Source organism: Opisthorchis viverrini, assembly GCF_000715545.1.
Source record: "Opisthorchis viverrini unplaced genomic scaffold opera_v5_270, whole genome shotgun sequence".
Lineage (NCBI taxonomy): Eukaryota > Metazoa > Platyhelminthes > Trematoda > Opisthorchiida > Opisthorchiidae > Opisthorchis > Opisthorchis viverrini.
The window spans coordinates 398,102-421,026 of record NW_008751922.1 but is presented as its reverse complement, the minus strand read 5'-3'; the positions used below and the strand labels follow the sequence as shown (position 1 = coordinate 421,026).

At 46.4% G+C, this 22,925-nt stretch overlaps 2 protein-coding genes across 2 annotated transcripts in view; one reads left to right on the top strand and one right to left on the bottom strand.

Moving 5' to 3' along the window:
* The window catches only part of T265_09264 (hypothetical protein), a gene marked incomplete at both ends in the record, with an annotated part of 10,532 nt that extends 7,037 nt beyond the window's left edge, over window positions 1-3,495 (top strand). Inside the window, 2 exons of the mRNA XM_009175289.1 lie at window positions 125-698; window positions 3,006-3,495. Of these exons, the coding sequence (XP_009173553.1) occupies window positions 125-698; window positions 3,006-3,344 (913 nt within the window). The remainder of the gene's footprint in view (window positions 1-124; window positions 699-3,005) is intronic.
* Window positions 3,496-4,155: 660 nt separating this feature from the next.
* T265_09263 (hypothetical protein) lies at window positions 4,156-19,197 on the bottom strand (the record flags this gene model as incomplete). The annotated part of the gene is made up of 9 exons (XM_009175288.1): window positions 4,156-4,449; window positions 5,392-5,498; window positions 9,679-9,950; window positions 10,478-10,717; window positions 10,766-10,863; window positions 10,912-11,102; window positions 11,140-11,250; window positions 11,292-11,483; window positions 19,110-19,197. The coding sequence occupies 9 exons, from the start codon at window positions 19,195-19,197 to the stop codon at window positions 4,297-4,299; spliced, it is 1,452 nt and encodes a 483-aa protein (XP_009173552.1).
* Between the last annotated feature and the right edge of the window lie 3,728 nt (window positions 19,198-22,925).

The window sequence follows — 22,925 nt, the reverse complement described above, 5'->3', positions numbered from 1 at the left end:
TATATATATATTGGTATATATCTTGAAAAGGGACATTTCAAGAATCGCATTCTCCTAGCCGGCCTTTTGTGTCTCTGATCGTGCCCAGTTCTTATTGGTTACAATCCCCCTTTTCTTCCATTAGTTCTGTTGTGAACGAGGCCACATTACCAACTCCAGCGACACCGGACCAACCGGACACCGAAGAACTGGACCCTCCGAAACCGCTGCCTTTGGGGGCGTGTCTCTTCTGTGATCGTCAGCTTACGGCAGATATGCAAAACACTTGTGAAAGTGGGCGAAATGAATCACTAGCTCGACGTCTATTGGACCACATGTCAGATGCACACCATTTTGTCATCCCCTATCCGGAAAACTTAATCGACCCCGCTGGACTGTTAACCGAACTTGGGCGTATTGTGGGCGAAGAGCGGGCCTGTTTGGCTTGTGGGCGGCAATTTTATGGCCGCAGATTCCACTCTTCTTCCAGTCAAAAGCCCAATAGTCATGTGGCTCTGAACGCCGTTCGCCAACACATGCTCGATAAGCCTGGTCATATGCGTTTATGGTGCGGGGAGGACGATCCGTTGCAGGTCGCCCTGACTATTGCAAAAGCTGAGGAAGCGGGAGAAACTTCCCCTCCACCAGCTGCACTAGCCGGTGGCGAATTGTTCAGTCGCTTCTATGATCAGTCGGTCGTTGCCCCCTCCTTCGTCTTGGTAAGTACCTGGTCATCCGTTCACTCCTGATACTTCTAGTCGTTTCATCTGAACGCTACTTGAATGACGATCATTTTTAAACACACCGTTTCTCTGCTCAACGCGCAGGAGCGTGTTTTCAAAGACCCGTATCTTGCCTAACATTTCTGAGTGCGGAACAACTGTCCAGAACTGTTTACAGTTTATCTCCCTTACCCGTACGCTTTGATTGTTTCTGTCTGAATGTGGGCAACTTGTTAATGTTTCGGTCCTTGTGCTTCCTATAGGTTGCGTAGAATCTATGTTCGGGAAAGATGCCATAGCTGAACGATTTATTATGGTGTTATTCAGTTTTGGGACAGTCAATGTGCGCTCTCTTGGGTAAAAACAGTCCGTGAGAATGGAGCACAGGTATCAGGTATGCTCACCTTGTCCACAAGTCCCACCAACGATTTACAACAGCCTCCATGCAACAACGCTAAGTCTGTTGTGACATTACACGCCGAAATGGGACTATGGCTGGATGGCCCCAGGTAGCACGATGCTGCCGTTTATTCTCACCGTAGACAGATGACGTTTAGCGCAGTTGTACGAATCGACCGCCGTTGTCGTTTCTTGGGTCACCTACACCGAATCTGAAAAGAAGAGCGTTCAGCTGCAGCACCCTTCCGGTGCCTAACTGCCATGCCACCCGAAGGAAGCACGAGGGCTAGGATAGTGCCAGGTTGCCCAAGCCTAGACAGGGGAAGTCGAGTGGCGGAGGTCGGATTCGAACCACGAACCTTCCGGTCGGTAAATTCACGCTCTAACCACTTGGGCCATCTCGCCCCCACCGAATCTACCACTTAGGTGACCTTTACGTTCATTGATTCTTTCCAGAGTAAACACATCCGTGCACTTTGCCACTTGGGAAAATCAGGATAGTTCCATAAACGGTCATTTCCGAAGTGCTACTGCAGCCATTCGTTGGATCATGTAACGGAACAACGTGCCGATGTCGGGTTTTTTATCATCGGTTGTGGACAGGCCTGTCTTGTCTGACTGCGCAAAATCGACTGTTCACAGGAGAGCACCGCCAACTCTCGTACCCAACGCAGTACCCGCACATGTGAGGTCAAAGGGCGACACTTCTATGAAGAACAAAATGGAGCATCAAACAAAAAGGCTGAACTTTCCTGGGCCGCACGATTTTGATGAGGGAAGACTAGGGGCGAGGGATGTCTGTTGACTAAGAGTGGCAACATCACGCGCTTGCAATTGAACGGAATGTTGGTAGCTCAGGTTGTTCTCTAAGCGACCAACTTGCCCAGCTTAAGGAACAAACCAACAGCCAGAATTGAGTGCTGCTATTTGAAGCAGATCCCTTCGTGTTAATAATGCACGTTTGTTTTTTTTTACTCTTTTGAGTGGATGGTCGCGAACTTAGGTCATTTTGGCATGGGCAGTCACTCGAATTGAGTGTTTGATAAAAAGAATCAGTTACCGCTTCTACACTGCGTGAAACGTCACTTAAATTTACCCAAGTTTGATGGTTTTTGGTTGAAGCACCACGCTGATACTTTAACTCAATAATTTGACCTGTTAGGCAGCAGGTTTAGGGATATTCTTCTCGGAACCAATGACTCAACGTCACTTGAAGCCTTAGACGACTGTTATCAACGTATTGTTGCAAACGTAGGCGATGACAGCGAAATATCCGGCTTAACAGTAAGAAAGATGTGATGTCGTTAACACCACAGTGTACAACTTATAGTGGTAGGCCACAAGGCAGCTGTCTCGCGATAGTCACCGAGATGTGTGCACACCGATTTTAGGTGCTTTATCCGTTTCTTAAGAACTTTGCGCAAGACCCTTCCGATGCATTCCCAGCTGATGCGCTGCTTCACTGAGGCTAGCTAGCACTGAAACGGTCCTTGACCAATGCTGCTCTCTTGTCGTTTCTGGCGAGCTTCGAGTGAAAAGTTGACCTGTTCAAAGACTATCCCTGTCAACACTCGTTCGCTTCGATTATCTGGCTACCATATTTACAGAAACTGAGTAAGGACGCAACATAGTTGTCGGATGTTGAACCCTATCAAATTTATTAGCATAATCTCGACGTATGGGGTTTTAAATTCCATCACAGACCAAGGGTATTCAAGGAATTTCCCGAAACTGAACAGAACTGGTTTTCCTGCTGTCAGTCGAACAGAGAAGTGGAAGGTCGCCCAAGACCATTAGCGCCGTGAAGTGCTTCATACAGCTCTTTATCACCCTATTCTGTAGAGTGTGTCTACTTACAACCATGTTGGCAGATTACCGCTTCCATATTTACTATTTCTCTTGCAGCCAGATACAGAGGACGGGGTCTATGAAGTTCGCTTGCCTTCTGGAACAGTCCTGGGCCACAGAAATCTGGCCTCCGTTTATCGACAACACTTGCCACCCACACCAACCGATGTCACATTAGTTAATCAGCATGCCCTACCAAGCTCGCGTGGTACACATGTTTCAAGGGCACTGGTCCCGTCACACATTGGTCCCTTGTGCGTGCGCCCACAGTTGCATCTTCCCGTAAAGGCACGTGCAGATGAACGTCATTTCGAAGCATCTAGACGAGCTTGGGAACTATCAACGGGGATACAAGGGAACCTCGTACTTCGGGCACACTTGCGGAGACAGTACTGAGTTTTCTTACCGTGCCAACGCGCCAGTCTCCTGTTGTGATGTTGTACAAATGACCCCATCCTCGACTTCTGGTTATTGTTGGCTTCCGAGTCTGATTTCATGATTTGGACAGACGCACCAACCAGATATTTTTGTCTAATGAGAATTCCGTACCTTTTCGATACCTTGCTTTCTTCCCGAAACAGTGAGCCGACCGAGTTCACTTGATCTAATTTCAGGCACACCTAATCGTCACTGAAGTATGCGAAGCCTCGAACTTTCCGCGAGTGTCTGACATCCGAAGCGGATTGGCCCGTTGATGGGCGGATGAATGGATGTGGAACGTCGTAAGACATATCGGTGTGGATGAACAGACTAAGCCTTAGATATTGGTAATGTAATTCAGCAAGCGATCTCATACCGCCGTTTTAGTTGTAGTGTTTGACTTGTAAACCTTAACAAGCTCCTGGACGCATTCAGACCGGCGCACGGTCTCCATGTAACGGTACTTGCCCCTTTTTCCTCAAAGTGCCTAGAATAAGACTAAGGTAGGCTGATTTTCAATCGCGTGGTTTCCAGGTTAGATGTAAGTGGGTTGATGGTACTGCACTCGATCTGAAATCGCTTAGCTTATTGATAGTATGCACATAAACAACTTGGTCTCTTTTGTCTGGTGTTTTTTTCCTCACCAGCACAAAGCGCCTTCTGCGAGAAAGCAATAACGACCCTCTTCGTGCGTGCGGGTATGTTGTGTCACCTTTTCGGACTATTTACTTTGCAACTGGTACCCTGTTCTCCCTAAGGACGGGCCGTGTGACAAATCGATAAATTAATACAATATAAAAACCGGTTTATTAGCATTGATAAAGGGAACAAGAAGACCACATGCAGACACCGCAGGAAATCACACGCGCAGAGACAATCGTCAGAAAAATAACTGTACTTTACAGTCATAGCGAGCAACTCCGATTCTCTAGACTGTCTTTTCCTTGTCGTCTTTGTGATAGAGGAACACAAAACTGAACAGAATTAGCCCAACGACCATGGATATTGCACTGACGTAGTAAGGATAGGCTGCTTCGATGAAACGTTCGTATTGTGTATGTGTGAATGGTCGAACAGGGACCTGAAACAACGCAACGATAAGGTGTTACAACACAAGGGCAAATGCAGTTGTTTGGTTTAAACTAACGCGTAGAGTTGTGAATTTTCTGTGAACAGAGACTTTGGAAGGAAATGTTGAACGACAAACGTACACGACACGAGTGGTTACTTCGCACACCACCTGCGAAATACAGGCAGCCTGGGTGCGTTGTTTGGCAACTGCATTGCAAACATTTCGTCGCCAACTGAGGAGACATCCTCAGTGCGGGGTCCGGTGGCTAAACCTTCCTTTTCCGCCTGCGCTTGTACGGTTGGATAGACCGGATGTTGTATAGTATTTAGAAACTACATAAGAGGAAGAATTAAGCCAACCAACCCCACACTGATGTCTCCTCGAATGGTGACGATATGCAACATTGCTGAACACTGCTATATACACGGGAAATTTGATGCTAGCCTGAAAATCGCGGTCGCATAAGTTACCATTTGGAGTACTGCTGTGCACGAAATTGTTTGTCATCCACGGCGAACGCCTTCAACTGCACGCACATACCACCACAACCCGGAAAGACCAACATCATTGCTTAGCTCCTCGCTAGTTGCATGCCCGACTGAACTCACTGACAAGTAGTCACGCAGGAGTATGTCGCATAGGTGGACCGAGAAGGTTGTTTGTGTGTACACGGTTTCTCATTAAGTGTGCTTAGTCATCAGTCCAGGGGTGACCAGCTGACTTTCTCCGGCTGGAGTGTCCTATCTGATTCCGTTGTGTATTAGTCTTGGATTCCAGTGTGTGACATCAAGAGCCAAAGTAGGCTCTTGCTACTAGCATGCCAAATATGGGGATCATCTGGATGTCCAGTGGTGAGATGCACTAAAGTGATTGTCCGTACTGGATAAACCCTGCGTATGAGAATGAGATGTAGTGGACGGCAGGGATAAGTGAGGGGATGGGAGAACTTACCTGGACTACGCTAGTCAAGTGCGTGTATCCCAAACGGTGATAGTCGACTACAAATTTGAACACTCCATACACGTCTGGCAGTTTCAGTACTTCCGAATAGAGTCCATCTGGAAAAAGGGAAAGGGTTCAGCAAATCCTAAGAGACCACAAAATTGAACGATAAGTGTACGGCTTAGCTACATCCAGTTAATCCGGTGTCCTTGTAAAGGGGTGCAGAAACGTCATCTTTCTCGAGCACCGCAAGCTTGAATTCCCCTCTCATCTCGGATGAGACGGGAATTCAAGCGCCACTGCTTGCGTGATGCAACGGCTTGATTACTCCGGAAGTTTTGTTCAGTGAATCTCAACCAGCAGTGCCATTCAGGTAACCCAAAAGCTACGAGTTCATGGCACATGTAAGCGGTCACAGTCTTCGCACCAAACAATCGGTGAATTAATCCACGGGAAAAATTCTCTTGTAGGCACCGAGGACGTTACCGCTCCTTTCGAAATGAACAAAAGCGTTTCCTCCGAAAGCCGGGGATGCTGGATGGGCCCACACCAACATTAAGACCACAACTGGTACGTGCAGAATAAGTTGTTTCTCGCATAAAAAGGATCCAACTTAGTAGGAGATACACGTTGCAACCGTTATGCAGTGTCACAGTCTTCAGTGGGTGATTTAAGTAGTGTCCGCACATGTTATCAGGCACGTATGTAAGACAGCCTGAGCTAATGCCCCCCTGATATCTCGTTCTGAAAAGCAATGCAAACAGGCACTACTAATGTAACGGTGATACTACTGATGGGAGTAGCATGCGAGCAGTATGTTTCCTCGTAAATTCGCTCCCTTGAAAAGTGGGATCTGTTACGGAATTTGTGCAGTCGCTTTGTAGCATTTGCTTGGATTTGAGCAACAGTCAATGAATATCCAGGAAAGTTCAGGAAGACGCGTTCAAGGAGAAGATCGATATTCAGTTTTTATAAACAAGATGCACATGAGAGTTTTGCTTCCCTGTCCACTAGTCTGTAACCGGTCAGTTGGCATCTTCCGATAACTCCGCAGGGAAGGCCTTCCTCCTTTCACTAATGTACAAACTATGGCGGAGTGAGCCGTTCAATGGGAGTCATTATTTCACTATTACCAGAGAAAACCATTATTGACAACAGTACACCAGTGACACATGCCGTCACTTAACCGACATACCCACGGGGGTTGTTCACTGTGTAAGAACATCTTAGACTTAGCTATAAGATGTGTGTTCTGATAATCGTGCGGTGTTTAGGCACCTTGTGGCTGGTGCGGATGACTCATTATGATCAAGTGAGCAACTTGTTCGATACGCCACCTTTTTTGCCGACTGGCAGTCCATTCACTTCGTGTCTGCGGGCCCGATTATTTGCATGTTCAGTCAATGTACGCGACACAGAATGGCAGGAAAGTGCTGCACAGAAGCTTTTAACAATACACCACGTCAACCAACAAAATTAGAGAACAATGTGCGAGCAGGTCTGCGCACATGGTAGTATGCCGGGAAATCCGTCAACGCTAACAGAGGTTAATCGTCCCATACATATTACGCAAATGTATGTTTAAATATCCCCACATATGTGCATAAAACAGATCTATTCCGGAGGTGATCTGGGTAGAGTGCATTATGGGGGCCCCTATCTGTGAACGGTGTTATTTTCGGTTGGATACACGGCATTAATTGCACACGATACACAATATGGATACCGTGAGACCGGGGGACCCTTTGATCAGCAGGTTGTAAAAAGCCTTCTTTTGTCCCCAGTAACTGTTATCCCAAGCTACCGCGTCTTTCGATTTACTATACCGGGCGGGAGAGCAAGCCGAAGACCAACACAGAAATTCTGACACTTCGCAGTACACTGGCGATGACCCGAACCCACAATGTCAGTTAGTAGTAACAAGAATGTCATCAACATATCGCTTATAAAACAAAGATTTTTGAATTTTATTGGCATTTTTTCGTTCAGTCATTCCCATAAAGGTGTGTGCTAACGCTGGGCCTAAATACCACTCGACTTCGTACCTAAAGTTGTGCAGAGTGAAGTCAAATCTTTAATGTAGTCAACAGGGAGCCCACAACTTCACACTGTCGTAAGATGAAACCGCGAAAAAACTGTCTCATGGATAGGTACATTGGTGAATAATGAACCACGACCAACTGGAAATAACTTCCCGGAACTCATCACGATTCTATCCGCATTGTCTTCCAGTTCAAAGAAATCCTCTCTGAACAATGAGAAGATAAGCCAACAGCCAATGCGCAGCTTTGTGGCAGGTTGAATCGTCCATTGGTCTCAGATCGTCTTACATCTTTGTGTATTTTCGGGGCACCGCGCACAGGAAAAGTTGTAGTTCCAATGAGTTTCCGGTAATGATATTCCGCCTCTGTGATGTGATCACGAAGCTTCTGAATTCGCAGTTGTCTGGTGACCCGTTTCTTTACAAGCTGGCTGTTCTCCGGAGCACTATCACGTTTCAACTTCGGAGTATCGGGAAGGAGACTTGTCACTTTCCATAGGTACTCGCTTCTCGTTATATTGACCGTTATAGTAATCCTTTGTCTGGTCATTTGATTCGTTTATCTCAATCCTTTGATCGCCATTTTGGGACGCAAACAGATGATTTGGGTGCGAAGTCTTTCAGCTAGAATGAATTTGTGCACGAAATTCGTTGACATTCTTTGGTGAAAGCTTAAACTTCAGCCCAGGTGGTAATACTTCTAAATTCGGCCATTTGAATTCAGTTTGCGCGAGGCTATGGATATGTTTAGAATCACTACGTGGAAATGTGAATAAGTCGATCGAAAGTCCGATGGGGTTAATTGAAGATCGTGGTACTTTTTTAAACTCTGCCTATGCTATCCTTGTTGAAGTTTTCGAATTTAGTCCGGCAGATTAGTGAGAGCTGACCGAGAGTTCCACCAATATGCCTTTGAGTTTCCACAAATCTTGGGAATCTTTCTCGAGGGTTCTCATGGTAAGAGCTGGTTGACCTCACGTGAGTTCAGCTTAATGAGGGAACCATCTCGTTCGCGGGCATCCTATACGTCTCGAGCATTCACAATCAAGCTTAGTCCATTGTCTCAAGTCATCTCCATTAACTACACAACTGAAAAGCTGCAGAAATTGCCATCTGGAAGTCTTGCTTCCTTAGCGGATGATAACCACTCACCACAAAATCCAGTCGATTTCCCTCCACAGCACATAGCAAACAAAGCCTGCACTACCGGACACAGAGTAAGACTATTGACATCTGGTTTCGTCGTGTGCTGATGTCGAGGACGCACGTTCTTCTGGCTTTGAACAATGACAGCCGGTGTGTGTGAGGTGGAAAAGCTATGTGCACCATTTGTCTGTCATTCTGATACGTTTGCACCGGCTGAACGAGGAAACACTCAGAGCCATAGGCAAAAGAAAGCAATGGGTCGGTACAGAACACGAAACATCGGAGGAATTGACCGTTTGACCGCGGTCGGTCAGCTACAAATTACAAGGTATTTGTGGGTTGTGATCGAAGCAAATTGCTTAATCTAACAAACGGCAAACTAATCAGGTTACGTTTGAGGTGGTTAAGAACCAGCTGTTTTGGGTACCCAAAGGACAATGGTCCCGTACAGGGGGGAGTCATGGCCACCGATGACCGTGAATTCTTGGGATAACCACAGACACTACAAGCCAGGAAAAAGCGAGCTGCACAGCAAACAGGCTACGATCAAGCACCGTTCGTCGCGTCACATCCCTCGGTTGATGTTCCAAAGAAAAGTGCAGAATCCTCGCCACTACTGGTTTATAAGGTCTATAAGGTTACTTTTCATGACACTGGCAACTGTTTACATCCAACTAGATATAGTCTAGTGATGATTTAGCCGATGAGTTTGGTGACAATCGTCTGAGAACTGGTGTGGCCACACGTCCATGTATGACCACAACTGCCGCTGGACGCACTACAAACAATAACCCAACCAGGATGTGTAATGGCAATTTATGGTCGACAGGAACAACGGTGTTGACCGAGTGAAGAGTGCAGGTCAGTACGGTTCTACTTTGAGGTGAATGGGCAACATCCAAACCACGAACATGATCGTGTACACGTTAGAATTCTCAATGAGGTGATTCACTCAAGGACGGAAGTCAAAAAGTCAATCTTTTGAGATTCTCACAGGATGTGTCATCGACTAAGAATGATGGAAAGATGAATTTGAGGCACGACTTCTCTTAAAAAGTAACACGCCAAAAGGGGATTTGGAGCTTGAGGATCAACAAAGTCCGACTTACCCTTGTGCTTCATTGTGCGGCGGATAAACGGATCGATTCGAACAAATTCCAGCTGCACATCATCTGCGTCGTAAGGAACCCACTGATTCTTTTCATTCTTTGTCTCAATCTTGATGGCATAATAGACATTGTCCATGATCGTGTATTGATTCGGGGCGATAGCTTCACCTACACGATGATGCTCAACCGAGACCACACGGAGTTGACCGCTTTCACCAAACAACCAACGTAACAGATTTGCCATCAACTCCTGGTTGCCGGTACCGGGATATCTGCACACAATACATGAAGTGCAAGTAATCATTCGTTAGTTAACCTTCGCCCAGTTGCTCAACAACTCTACATTAGCTTAACATCGGTAGTGCGCTATCGCAAATACACAGAATTATCTCAATCAGCACGTGGACAAAACTAGAATGAAAGGCACCGTAAGTTGTCACCTAAAGCAGTGAAATCAGCGAACCGATAGAAACTTCGGCAGACTCACCACCTTAACCATCTCCCCACCAGGTGAGGTTACGGGTTCTCTACTTGAGTGGATACAAGAATATTGCAAGCATCAAAAAATCGCTTAATCAAGTTGGCCAGTGAATTACATCTGAAAATCGTGCAATTTATCTGTGCAGGGTTTCATGCGAAAGTTTGCTGACATTTGGGACCGTCCTCCCCTGAAGTTGCACGAATTCGTGTAACAAAAGAGCTCTAAGTAAACAGACTGTATTTACACAACTAACGTTTCGGCAGTGTTTTCACCATAGAGGTGAAAGGCACAATGGAAAATAAAATTAACGGAACGCACTTTTTCCCAGAAAGAGCTTCCTCCACGGTTGCAGTGAAAAATTCATTGGACAAAAAGTCTAACGAACCCGTGAACACTGCTCGGGCGTTATTTCTCGCTTGCAACGCCACAATGAGTTGTGTGTTTGTGCCAACCGTGTTGGGATAGTCAGTCACCGGCTTGTTCAAGTTGTAACTGTAAGAAGTTCGGTCTGCGTGCAGGATACCGATTAATAAAGGATTGAATGGATCGGCTGCAATTCTAAAAATGGAAGGTAACAGTTGTTGATTCCTCCGTAGCCAGAATTACCCAACGCCTCGGTATAAGAAAGGCAACTTTTTCTCGCTTTCACCGGTGATCACTGGAACCTTCAGCTGGTTGTCATGCGGGACAACTAAATAAGTATGCTGAAAGGTTGCGAAGACATTAAAAATAATAATATCGACCGTAAGTACCGAGCTGTCATCCTTGATATCGTAATGGTGATGATCAATCACAGCCGTGTGTTCCTCATCAAATTCGATACCACACTCACCACCCAACTCTCGTATAGGGTCGCCAATTTCGGAACTAGCCGCAACAAAAATATTGCCACCGTCGTCCAAAAATTTCACAAGTTCGTTGACGTTTATGGATCCACCGAATTCTGTCAAGCAGGATGTTAGGGTTCCAGTTTTACTCACCTGAAACTGACGGCGCCAGGATTATAACATGCTTATAAATATAGTCCCCGTACTTCGTTAGCGTAAGACCAGCTTCGTCAGCTACGCGAACCGTCGTGGTATATCCCCGATCTGTTTAACAAAACCGATTAAGCAGCATGAAACAAAATTACCTGTTAGGAGTTTAAGAAACATAGAATGTGTTTCTTTGATCCAGATATTTTCGACTAGCACGAGCACGTTTTTCGACACATCAGTGTCTTCTTCACCCATCGCCACGACGACCAAAGCAATCAGGGGAATAAGTCCTAAACGCATTTCAAGTGGGCGCATACGTATGCAATTGTTCGGGTTCTTCACTCGGGCTGAAAATGAAATTAGATACAGGGAGGAGCGATGAAAATGGGATTGTTAAAACTGAGATTGGACAGTTAGGTTTGCTATTCCAGTACCATGCCAGCTTCGTCGTGTATGGCCTTGGCCACATCCATCATGCAAGCGGAAGGACCAGAGTGAACTGAGAATTTGGAAGCTATCAGTCTAGATAATGGAAGTTATGTCCTAAGCAAGATAGCTTTTCTCGGTATATAGCTCCAGGGTTACTGCACGAGTTCTCCATCAAAACAGCCGTGAGTCGCATTTATCCGGCGTTCTGATTTCCCTAGGTTTGAAACTCTCCCAGGGCATTCGCTCACAGATATCGAGCACGTAGACGACAAAGCTCTTCTTGGATCTGACGTCACTGCAGTTCACACAACAATAAGTAAGCTAGATGATTTTGCCTCATGGTATAACGGACGTTTCACACCTACAAGGTGTAAAGTGCTAATGCAAGACTGGGTGGGCTCCAATTCCGATGCTTGCGGATGAGCCGATTGAGGTAGTAGACAAATTCGTCCGCCTGCTCTGCCGTATCAGTCCCAGTGGTCTCGCGAAAGATATTTCCATCTGGATTGAGAAGGCCAGAGCAGTTTCTGTTAAACTGCATTATCTGTGGCGTGGCGAGTCGATGATGCTGGACTGCGCTCTATATTTTATATAGGTCAAAAACTTGGACAGTGTGCTGAGGACGTCAAGAGACCTTCAGTGTTTGACAATCGATGTCTTCGGAGCATTGACTGAGTCTGGAGGGAACACTGGATCAGTAATGGTGAGATACGTCAGATGGTTTTCGGAAATAACTAGCCCACAACAGATGAACTGACCACACTCCATAGGCTGCGGCGGCTTGGTCACGTGCACTACATGCCAGTTGACCGAATTCCTCGAAGAGCCCTTTTCGCACAGCTACGCAATGAGTGAAAGTGAGCCATGATAGATCAAAATATGGGTTAGCAGCAAAATATCAAAATCAATGCGTTGGTCATTGCCCTCTCCCTGGAGGGAGACTCCGAGAGAGACACGCCAATGGTTAAAGACATTGCCAGTCGCGTCCTCAATGCTTTCAACGCATAGCTCCCCGTCCGATCTCCCCAATGAAAAGTCCACTGACACCCGTGTATTTACGCAGCAATTGTATCAGCTACTGTCTCCAACGCGCGACTACCTACAGCATCCCCACAAGTAATCGGCGAACGAAAGTGTGGCAACAAGAACCACTGTACGGCAATTACGCGGCTTTTACAACGGTGTTGATGCTAATTATGATGATGCAAGGCTTATATCTCTAGGGGAAACGTCCAAGAGCGGGGTACCAACACCTTCCAGAACCATTGTGGAAAACACCATCAGCTGAATTGTACCAGTGTCCATTGCAAAAAGCACCCGAGACAACTCCAGTACACCACGACATGGAACTAGCTAGGTAGTCCAGTTAGGAAGTGACAGCAGGCTCGTCACTAGCTACGTGCCATGTCGTATAGGGTTCTCAACCACGCGGAACACACCCAAGAAGGCCCGCAAATCACACAGCACTCAGCTTGAAAACACCCGTTTTGTCAGCCGGTGTTTCTGACATTGCTTGGAAATTCTCTGCCATCCGCTGAAGCCACAGGAAACGAAATGCCTCGGGCCATTCGCTTACACACAGTGAGTGCACGAACAATAGTGCTGCCTTCAATCGCTCTTTCAAAGCAATCAGTCTCAAGTAAACTAACTAATTCAGCCGCACGTCCCGGAATGTGTCACACATGCAAAGCATTAGGTGCCACCACAAGACTGAGTGAGAGCAAACCCAAACCCCGTGCTCGTAAACAAGCCAATCGACGTGGTGGACAAGTTTAGTTGCATGCGCTGTTGTATAGGTTTCGGCTGACTAGCCAAGACGAGATNGCATCAGGAATGCCAGGACAGATTTTGCCGACCTCCGACACCCATGGTTTTAGCGTGACCTCATCAAGTGTAGAGCATACGCTGCTACAGTGCAGTTTTTACTGCTTCATGGACCAGCGTGGTCTTTAGTTGCTTGGATTCATGAAAACCACCAGTTTGATCATCGGTGTCTTTAAAGCATTGGTCAGGCCTGGTGGGAACATTGGATTAGTAATGCTGAATCATGGGACGGACTAGCCACTCATGCATTACAGGTGGACACAGACAGTGTGCATCTCGTGAGACCGTCTACCTCACATTCGCTTTGCCCGACCCGTGCAGATTTGGAATAACCGTGAGGCGGACGGCCTGTGAACTGAAAATGAAATGTGAAATCACTGACCAGTACACTCAGCTGGGTGGAAAACTAACATCTCCTTGGATGGGGATATGGAATTCAACACATCAGTGGTTAGTAGCACTGGCACACATGGTTCCACCACTCAGTCAGTGGCGTCCTGTACCAAAGCCATCGCGCAGCTGCGATTTCCCGTTTCTGAAAACAACTAAAATACATCAATAACTCACTGGTCGCCATTGTCTCCAATACATGTCTGTATCTTCTACGTTCTCTCATTTCCGATGACCACATCCGTACCAGCAAGAATCAACGTACTCTTGGTACATGTTTTATAGCTGGTAAGCAAAACTACAACTAGTTTGTTGGTGAATAAGAACACTAAGCGCAAAGAGCCTCTATCCTACTTTTCGTCACTGGATGGGTAACAGCCCGTAGGACACTAAACGTAATGTCGAAATTCATACCATGTTTTGGGTACGCGTCTTACATTTTAAAAGTGCAGAGTATTACTTCAGGGTTTCCAAGCCCCTTATGTCCCGATAACATTTCATAATGAAGAGCTTGGGATCTGTATAAACCACGACTGCACTGTGACGGACAGTCGGTACACTCATCAGCATAAGAAACATTTGTGGCGACCCAAACGAACTGCACAGAAACTGGAGGCATGTGTATACAGGGCATCTGTGAGAACAGTCTTCCATTATAACTGCAGTCTGAACACTTCGAACGCCTTCAAAAGCTTCGTCGTCGCCTTTCTCGAAGTATAGCACGAGTTAACTTCCAAAAGCGTGTACGCAAAAAGTACACTACAGTAAAGGAACAAACTCAGTAGATCAGCAAACAAAACTTATTAAGCTGAGACTGAGAGTGCGCGAAATTACTGACCGGAAGATCCGCGGTTTGAACCTATCCTCAGCATCTCGAATGCGCCTATCCAGGCTTGGGTAGCTTGGCAGTACTTCAACTCTCGTAACTCTTCTATGTATCACGGCAGCTAGGCGTCGAAAGGGTGCTACAGCTAGACGACTGATTGAATTGGGGCTGTGTTTGGTATTTGTATCGTCATGCTCAGCCCAAATCAAAGGCATTCGTTCGGTTGTAGTCACCTTTCGGCCCGTAGCTGCCATGCAATCCGAAGGAGGTACGAGAGCTGAAATTTTACCAAGTTACTCAAATCCACAGAGAAATCTGTAAATCCGTGGTTTAAAACCACGGAACTTCCGATTCGGAGCTTCACGCCTGAACCCGTGATGGCGAGAAATACAAGGACCGGCGGCGCACTATCGGCTGCAGTATATATGCGTGCTGCAAACTTTTCACTTCCTTTTGAATAGGGTCTTGCAAGTGGTTATATACCCTACAGAGTACCCTGATCAATCCAATAGACGATTGGGGACAAGATGGCTCGATGGTTAGATCACAAATTTACTGAAGTAGGTCCGTGGCTTGAATCCGACCTCTGCATCTCGACTTCTCCTGTCAAGGCTTCGAGAACCTGACAGTATCCCAACCCTTGTACTTCCTTCGGGTGGCATGGCAGCTTGGTACCTGAAGAGTATTACAGCTGAACGATGCCAGAGAGAACAGCGCGTCCGCTTTCTCACCAGATTGCCTGGTTGACTCTCACAAAGGATGTTGGGTCAATCACCCCATGAGTGCCTTACTTTTTATTATGCATTGATGTGCTTTCTTCGTCGCTGTTCTAAACTGTATGCATCTTGTTCTTGGTCGTTCGCCCTAAGGGTAGTAGAGTCGTTCAGCTGTAAAACCGTTTCGGTGCCCATCTGCCATGCCACCCAAGGGAAGCGCCAGGGCTGAAATACAGCCAAGTTGTCCAAGCTAGACAGGGGAGTCGTTCAGCTGTAAAACCGTTTCGGTGCCCATCTGCCATGCCACCCAAGGGAAGCGCCAGGGCTGAAATACAGCCAAGTTGTCCAAGTCTAGACAGGGGTAGTCGGAAGGCAGAGGTCGGGTTCGAACCACGGATCTTCTGGTCGGTATATCCGCGCTCTAAACCACTGAGCCACATCGCCCTAAGGGTATGGGGCATCTTTCACATACCCTAGTTGTTATGTAAGCCCAACCAACATCTAACAAAAGCTTTGTTGACAACCCTGAAGGCGCGTAGGGAGCAGGGCATGACTTGGCGAAGCAAAACGACAGTTATCGTCAAGTTGAATGTTGTAGGTTCTTCTAGCCTCCGGGCTGGGATCCGCGTGGTTCCCCCTTCAAATGGACGCGTCACGTAACCGGGCCAAGTGATAAATATAATGTCACCTAACTAGTGTTTGTCGTTGTACGTCTGATGAGGTACCCGAAGGACGTTGCGTCTAACTTACTAATGACGTCTTACCTCAATACGAGGCTCACATGCGACTACCGCGTTGCTTTCGATGAGTATAGGTAGCTTATTCTTGATCGCGCTTCACGGGGATATAGGACCCTCCCACTTTTTACCATGGATTCCTGCAGTCACATGAAATACAAGTGATAGTATTTATTAATTATTTGTTGTTGTGGACGATGGTTATTATGAAACAGAGATCGTCCGCATTCTTTGAAGGAAGCTGGATACAAGCCGGGTGGGTCTTCGTAACATTTTTTCTTCCAACGGAAACTCAAAGCTCTTTTTCAATTCATCCACACACCTTGCAAGAGTCCAGTTAAACTGCTCTTCAGAGTGCTCGACCCATCTTTCTAAAAGACAACATTGCGAATGACTTACCCAACTTTTCATTTATTATTATCTTTTCAACCCACTGTTTCGCTAATCGATTGGACCAGTACGGTATGGGTATTCGAAAATGCCTCCATCTCCCAAGCTTTAATTGTCCACTAGAGCTCCCGGGCTTTCCCTAGACTACACGACAGTTTGCGATAGAAGCACAAGACATCCGAAGAACAAAGTGCGAGAAATCTGAGTTCGTCCCGCTCCTCTCAACACGCATGACTGAGTCATCATAGCCATCAAAGACAGTAAAATTATATCTAAAGCCTTAGAGTGAAAAGAAAAAGAGATAGGGGATGGACCCGGTGTTGGCCTATCACAAGCATCTCCAAGTGTGTATACCACGCGCTGAATTAGAAAATATGGAAAGACGCCTATCCTGCAAGGTTTTCAGCTACGGGAGGGGGAGTCACGGGGACCCAGTCCTCGAATGCGGACGCACCAACAACACCTAAAATCTTCGTAATTTTTTCCACGTAATTCTCTCAGGCCATATGTTGCCCACTTCGCAGTTCACGCCATTCTGAAAGAGACACGCAGAACAACACCTTTCTTGCAAGACGCCGTTTAGGCATGCGCAGTACATGGCCGAGCCGTAGCAATAAAAGCGCTGGATGTTTTCACCCACTGAATTACCTGCTGCACAGCCAAATACCCGTTTTCTAATCACCCCGTTACGAGTTTCTGTACACACGATATCAGCAATGCTTCCGAGAAATCGTCGGTCGAAAACCTGGAGACGCCTCACATCAACCGTCCATAAAGGCCGTCTCACAACCATACAATAATACAGCGCTTACTGTAAGCTCGTACACGCGACCCGCGAGACCAACCGATATACCATCTTGATGCCACAAGTGACACAAATTAGCACACGTGACCCGGGTTTCTGATACTGGTACGCTGAATTCATCAGATACACTTCTGTCAGAGCTGATGGAACTACCGAGTTATGTGAGATTCTTCGCAACCTCTGGTGCTTCTCTTTGAATTCCAAGTAGTAAGCTTAGGACTGGAAGAGGAGCCGGTCCTCATGGATCCGTTTGATTTCCCAGTGGCTCAGTTATGTGTGCGTTCTGCGCAAATTTAGTGATGGAACTACCGAGTTATGTGAGATTCTCCGCAATCTCTGGTGCTTCTCTTTGAAGAGGAGCCGGTCCTCATGGATTCGTTTGATTTCCCAGTGGCTCAGTTGTGTGCGTTCTGCGCAAATTAAAAAAGCGCGATGAAAACAGTAGCGGAGGTGCATCGTCGGAGTTCAAGCAGATATTCCAGAAGCAGCATGCAGTGATCGACCCTCGCCACCGGTAACCGGTGGCAATGTGGTCTATTTGAATTTGGAGCTGAGTCGATGATGGGCACAGCGTTGTTAAGCGATTCCCACTGCTCCGAAATTAGCATCGCAAGGGAGAAGCCTATAGTTGGCACAAAACTGAGACAGGAGATCTCTGATGTCTGTGTTTCGTGTTCAACCCTAGAGGGCTACTCAATCGGACCTGGGCGGCTCTTAATCTAACTGCCTGAGCATTCATATCACTAATAACCATAACGACGTCTGCACTTTCAACCATTTGCGAAAGAGCACCTAGACCGCCATCGAAAACGCCTTTGGCAGATTTGGAGCTATAGTCATTCGAGACATGATCGGACGGAATACGAAGGGAATGGTGGATCTCACTCTCTCGAAATTCTTTCAGACGTTGATAGACGAGGAGCCCAAAAGCGACTAGCAACGCGTAGCCGCACAAGTAGAGACGCTTCGGACTGACCGCTCAACACAGTACCCAACCCAGCATATCCAGCCACAGCGGCCTCTGCATCACCAGGGTTGCGCAGCCAGAAACCGGAAGAGAGCGAGGGAGCAGTCGATCCAGTTGCAGTACCTGCGTCCTGTAGCTTTGTTTCTAACAGACAGCATACATCAATGCAGATACATTCACTAAGCTGGTTCATCCTCACGCAGACATCCGGAGTAAATTGAAAGTATACTTACTTTTAACTTACACCCATAGGCTGGTTTGGTGTTTGTATGCGCATGCAAGGCGGTTCAGACGGCATCAGCTTACAGTGGGAGTAGCGTAGGATGGTGTTACAGAAGAATCAAGTAACGATTAAAAACAGGACAGGGATGACGCTAATACCACAAACTCACCGGGAATTTATCGGTGTTTCTTCGCCTACAAACTGCACCCGTGCAATAAATTCCTCATTTTCGAATGTATAGTTATACACCATCGTTATGTGGCGCTTCAGTTATCCTTCAATTGTGTCAACAACACCGGCATCACAAACTGTGTAATACGCCGGGAATTATATTTAAAAAACGTGACAAATTAGGCAGAGATGTAGTGCAAACGAAACAAAACACTTAAAGAAGCTGTTGCAACGCACAAACCAAAGTGAGGTTGCACTTGTTATTAAAATCCTACGGGGGTTTCATGAACTTCTCACGGTCGCGAAAATTAACAACCGAAAAATTGCGATAATGTTGATATTCGTGTGGGGTGAATAAACACACCGAAATCACACTAGATGAGCAATTAAAATACCGCTGCAAACGTGTACTGGTTTAAAGTTTTCTGATAGGTCAAGGTTTGGATGGCGTTCAGTATTCGCACAATGGAATTGATTTCTCGAAATTTACGACACTTTTCGGGTTGCCATTTGGTAGTGTAGATTGCATGAGCATAATTACCTTAATGGTGATTGGTTCAGGTGAGGGAATCTCCAAGATCATCAATCGCCAGTACCCGTGGGCACGTTGCCTAATGAAATAAGATATCGTAAATTGAGCGCAAGGACGAAACGCCTACAGTGGAGGGAACCTGTAAATGGTTCAGCGGAATGATATTAAATTTTTCCCAGTTAATGTGTGCTCTCCGAGCTTGAAAGTCTTCTTGCCATGCCCCCGCCGTGTGTTTGTTGGGTCAACGGTGAAAAAACTGTTGGCCGAGGTTTGTTCAAACAGGACATAAGTAAGAATTAGGTCCCCTCGGAGGCGACGATACTCGAGGAAAAGGAGATCATGCATCGCCAGACGGGTATCGTAGTCCACTGATTTGAGGTCGGCAACTATTTCCGCAGCGGTTCGCTGGACCTTCCCTTGACTGCGGCACCACGCGTCCGGTCTCCCAAAATTTTCCCAGGATCACAGGCATATCAAGTGCTACAATAAAACCCAACTTTGAGGTTCCTACCCAACTGAGCTGGTTGAAAACTCCGGCGGTAGTTGTATACGCCCTTTGTGATAAGAATATTATCGAATTTATCGGTCAAGAACTGCCACACATGACGGAGTTCCATACTCCAGCATGGCCTCAAATCTGCCAGACTCCTCTTCGGTTAGCTGTGGATTTACTGCAAGCCAATTGCACAAAAAAATGGGAGAACATCTGGTTGTATTCGAGATAATAATAAGTGACTGCGAGATGTTTCTCCGGCATCATTAGACATAGACGCACTAGAGAGTGTTAATTTCGCGTACTGTTCGCTAATAGAAAATACGCCCAGTTTATTAGCTTCTTTGGTTTCCTTGACTTTCGCACCGTCGGTGCTTCGAGTACTGGATGAACGCACAAATATCGCACCGTTACATTCATGTATTATTAGCTTCTTTGGTTTCCTTGACTTTCGCACCGTCGGTGCTTCGAGTACTGGATGAACGCACAAATATCGCACCGTTATCATTCATGTATCCATTTTAATCTATCTCGAAAGCCATGAAAGATGACTGGGTATAGTCCCAGTTTCTCAACAAACATGCGTTAAGCCAATGTTGAGGCCATGGCACACCAAGTTCAAAGTCAGCTGCGCGGAAAATTTAGAAGAGAGGTTAGGTGAAACAAATCGCGGCAACATGGAAGCTAATTGCGGTGAGTTTTCGTTCGAGCACACAGGTAACAAAACGCAACAATTTCGCGTAAAACACTTCACTCCATTGAGAAAGGCTTTGTAAATACGAGTGTTGTTCAAGCGAAAGCGAATCGGTGATTGTCCGTGACTTTAAAATTTCGCTCGTTTAAGCAAAATGCTATGAGTGACACACCACCGAAAGATCCAAACGAGTTGAACTTATTCCCTATTCGAAAGCCTATATTTTGGGTGAAATTATTCAGGCGAGCATCCGGTGGGCCTCGCTCTCAGCGCCGACGCTTGGACACACACCCAACATTCCTCTGAAGCTGTAGGGTGAACAGAGGAGTCTTAACATAAATTTTCAGCATTGGCGGTTTATTATTTGAACCCTGAAAATCCTCCCAGACGGAAATGGTTTAATCATACTCGAGGTCCATCACGGCCGCGGAATTAATTTTTACTGGCTGTCAGTGGCTTTGCATGTTGTCTCCGTGAGGCGGTATGGAATTATGTAGAAAAGCTGGCTTCTTCTCGGGTTCCTTTCTTTATTGGGTTTGGAATTGATCTCAAAGCTACATGAACGAATATACTGCCCTCTATGTTGGCGCAAAGTCAAAATTAGCACCCATTCGCGAACTGCATAGGAATAGTTGTCTACGGTTGTGGCAGGTGTCTGTCCACTCAAACCCTAGGAATTCATCATAGCTAGTAGGTTTTTCATTTGAACTATGGTCAGCGCATGCTATGTCGGATGCGTGGCAAGGCCATATATTCACTGTGATGGTTAACTCTTGATGCTCTCATTGGAAGAATTAATGGGCTTCTGAGCATAACAGGTAGGAAATGCAATAGGATGTCCATTGCTTCTAAGATCTAGTAAAAATTCGACGGATTAATACGGTTTTGTGTAACCTTCGGCCTAGAAGTATTAGCGTGTGTTGAACTGTGGGCACGTAGCAAGACTGTGAATGCCAGTCGTGTGCCGTAAAAGCGTCGCCGTTGCTGGACAGCTTCGTACACAAAAATCTTGGGGAATCAGTTGAGTTTGCTATTGTAGCGCTAGAGGAGCATGTATAATTGATATTCTTTAGCTCATCGAGGAAGGTTCAGTGCTGTTATTCGAACGACGCAACAAAACGACTGTGTCCACATTGGGGAGAGCATTATAGTGTGAGTTAGACTGTGGCCAAAAATAGGTGGCAAACAATAGGGGTCACTGAATTTAGGTGACATTGCCCGATTTCCAAAACGGTAGTCGAAATTCAGTTCTATGCGAATGGATGTGTGCATATCTGATTAGGATGGACCTGCATTATCTAAATTGTGTGCCACTGACGTGGCTCGGTGCGTGCGAGGACAAGAGTTCAAAGGAAAACATGAGATGTCTGGCAGCTCTTCATTTTTCTACGGTGTGGTGGCCTCAGGGTGGCGCAGTTACAGCTCAGAAAAAACCATGGAGGCTTTTCAAAGCAAGTTGCATCAAGGAATACGCACCACATATATTTACTGATTTTGTTAGCATTTTACGCTCTGCCATCAAACGATACATGAGACGACCGGGCCAAGCTCAGGCCAAACGGCACAGGCGTCCGACAGAAGTTGCTTTCATTTTAGGTTGCCTTTTCCTCCATTGCAGAAGATAGCGTGTAAGGTTCAACAAGGGGTAGGAATGTATTTGAAGAAATGGCATCCAATTGAATTGAAGGAGGTTGACCACGAGACCTTTCGCGTCTTCGAATAGGGTAGGCACGGAAGGGTTGGATATGGTACGCAAAGATTTCGCGGATATGAACACAATATTCTCTCTGTTTTCTTAGACTTCTGCATGGATGAGGGTATACAGAAAACTCTCTAAAAGCTTCCGTGCATGCAGCGGTGTCCATCACTGATACACATTCTCCATTCTCGTTTAGTTTCGTGGTCGATGAGGCAATGGGACGAACGCTGAAATGTCTCCAAACCCCTGATGTTAAAATAGCCACTGACGGAGAAATTTTCGATCCGGAATATGTGGACGAGACCGTTTCCATCTTCAAAATGGGAATAGGCAGGTTTTTTTCGATTAATTGAACGGAGTCATTTCTCTTTCGGTATGTGCATAGGTCGTGCTCCTAAACATGCGGTCACTGTAAATGCCTCTTACAACCTAGAGAGTGTCACGTGTAACTGCGGAGCAGTTTCCCCATTTCGACCTGCTTAATGATGTGTATTCAGTGATACCGCGGAAGACGTACACGTACCGTAATTGATTATCCATTTTCCTTTCAGGTAGTTGAAGGTGGATTTTGGAAAGAAGAACTGGATTGACTACACATTTTGTGCTGATGCAACCAATAGATAGGAGCATAATTCGCCAGTGCGGTTGTGATTTTCCAGGCATGAGCTTGGTAGGCGGACGAAATGTAGGGCATGTAGGACCGCCAATGGCTGTTGGATTAGGTTCTGTTGTACAGCGATGGTCTCATAATCAGCTGTGTGCATGGGTATGGTTCATTATGTAGCCAAGGTGAGGGAAAACGCAAACTCGTATAAGCACGGTGGGCCGCCGCTTGTCATCGGAGCAAGTTACCGCCTCGCTACCAGTCACACATCGACATGGGCCTAGCAGTC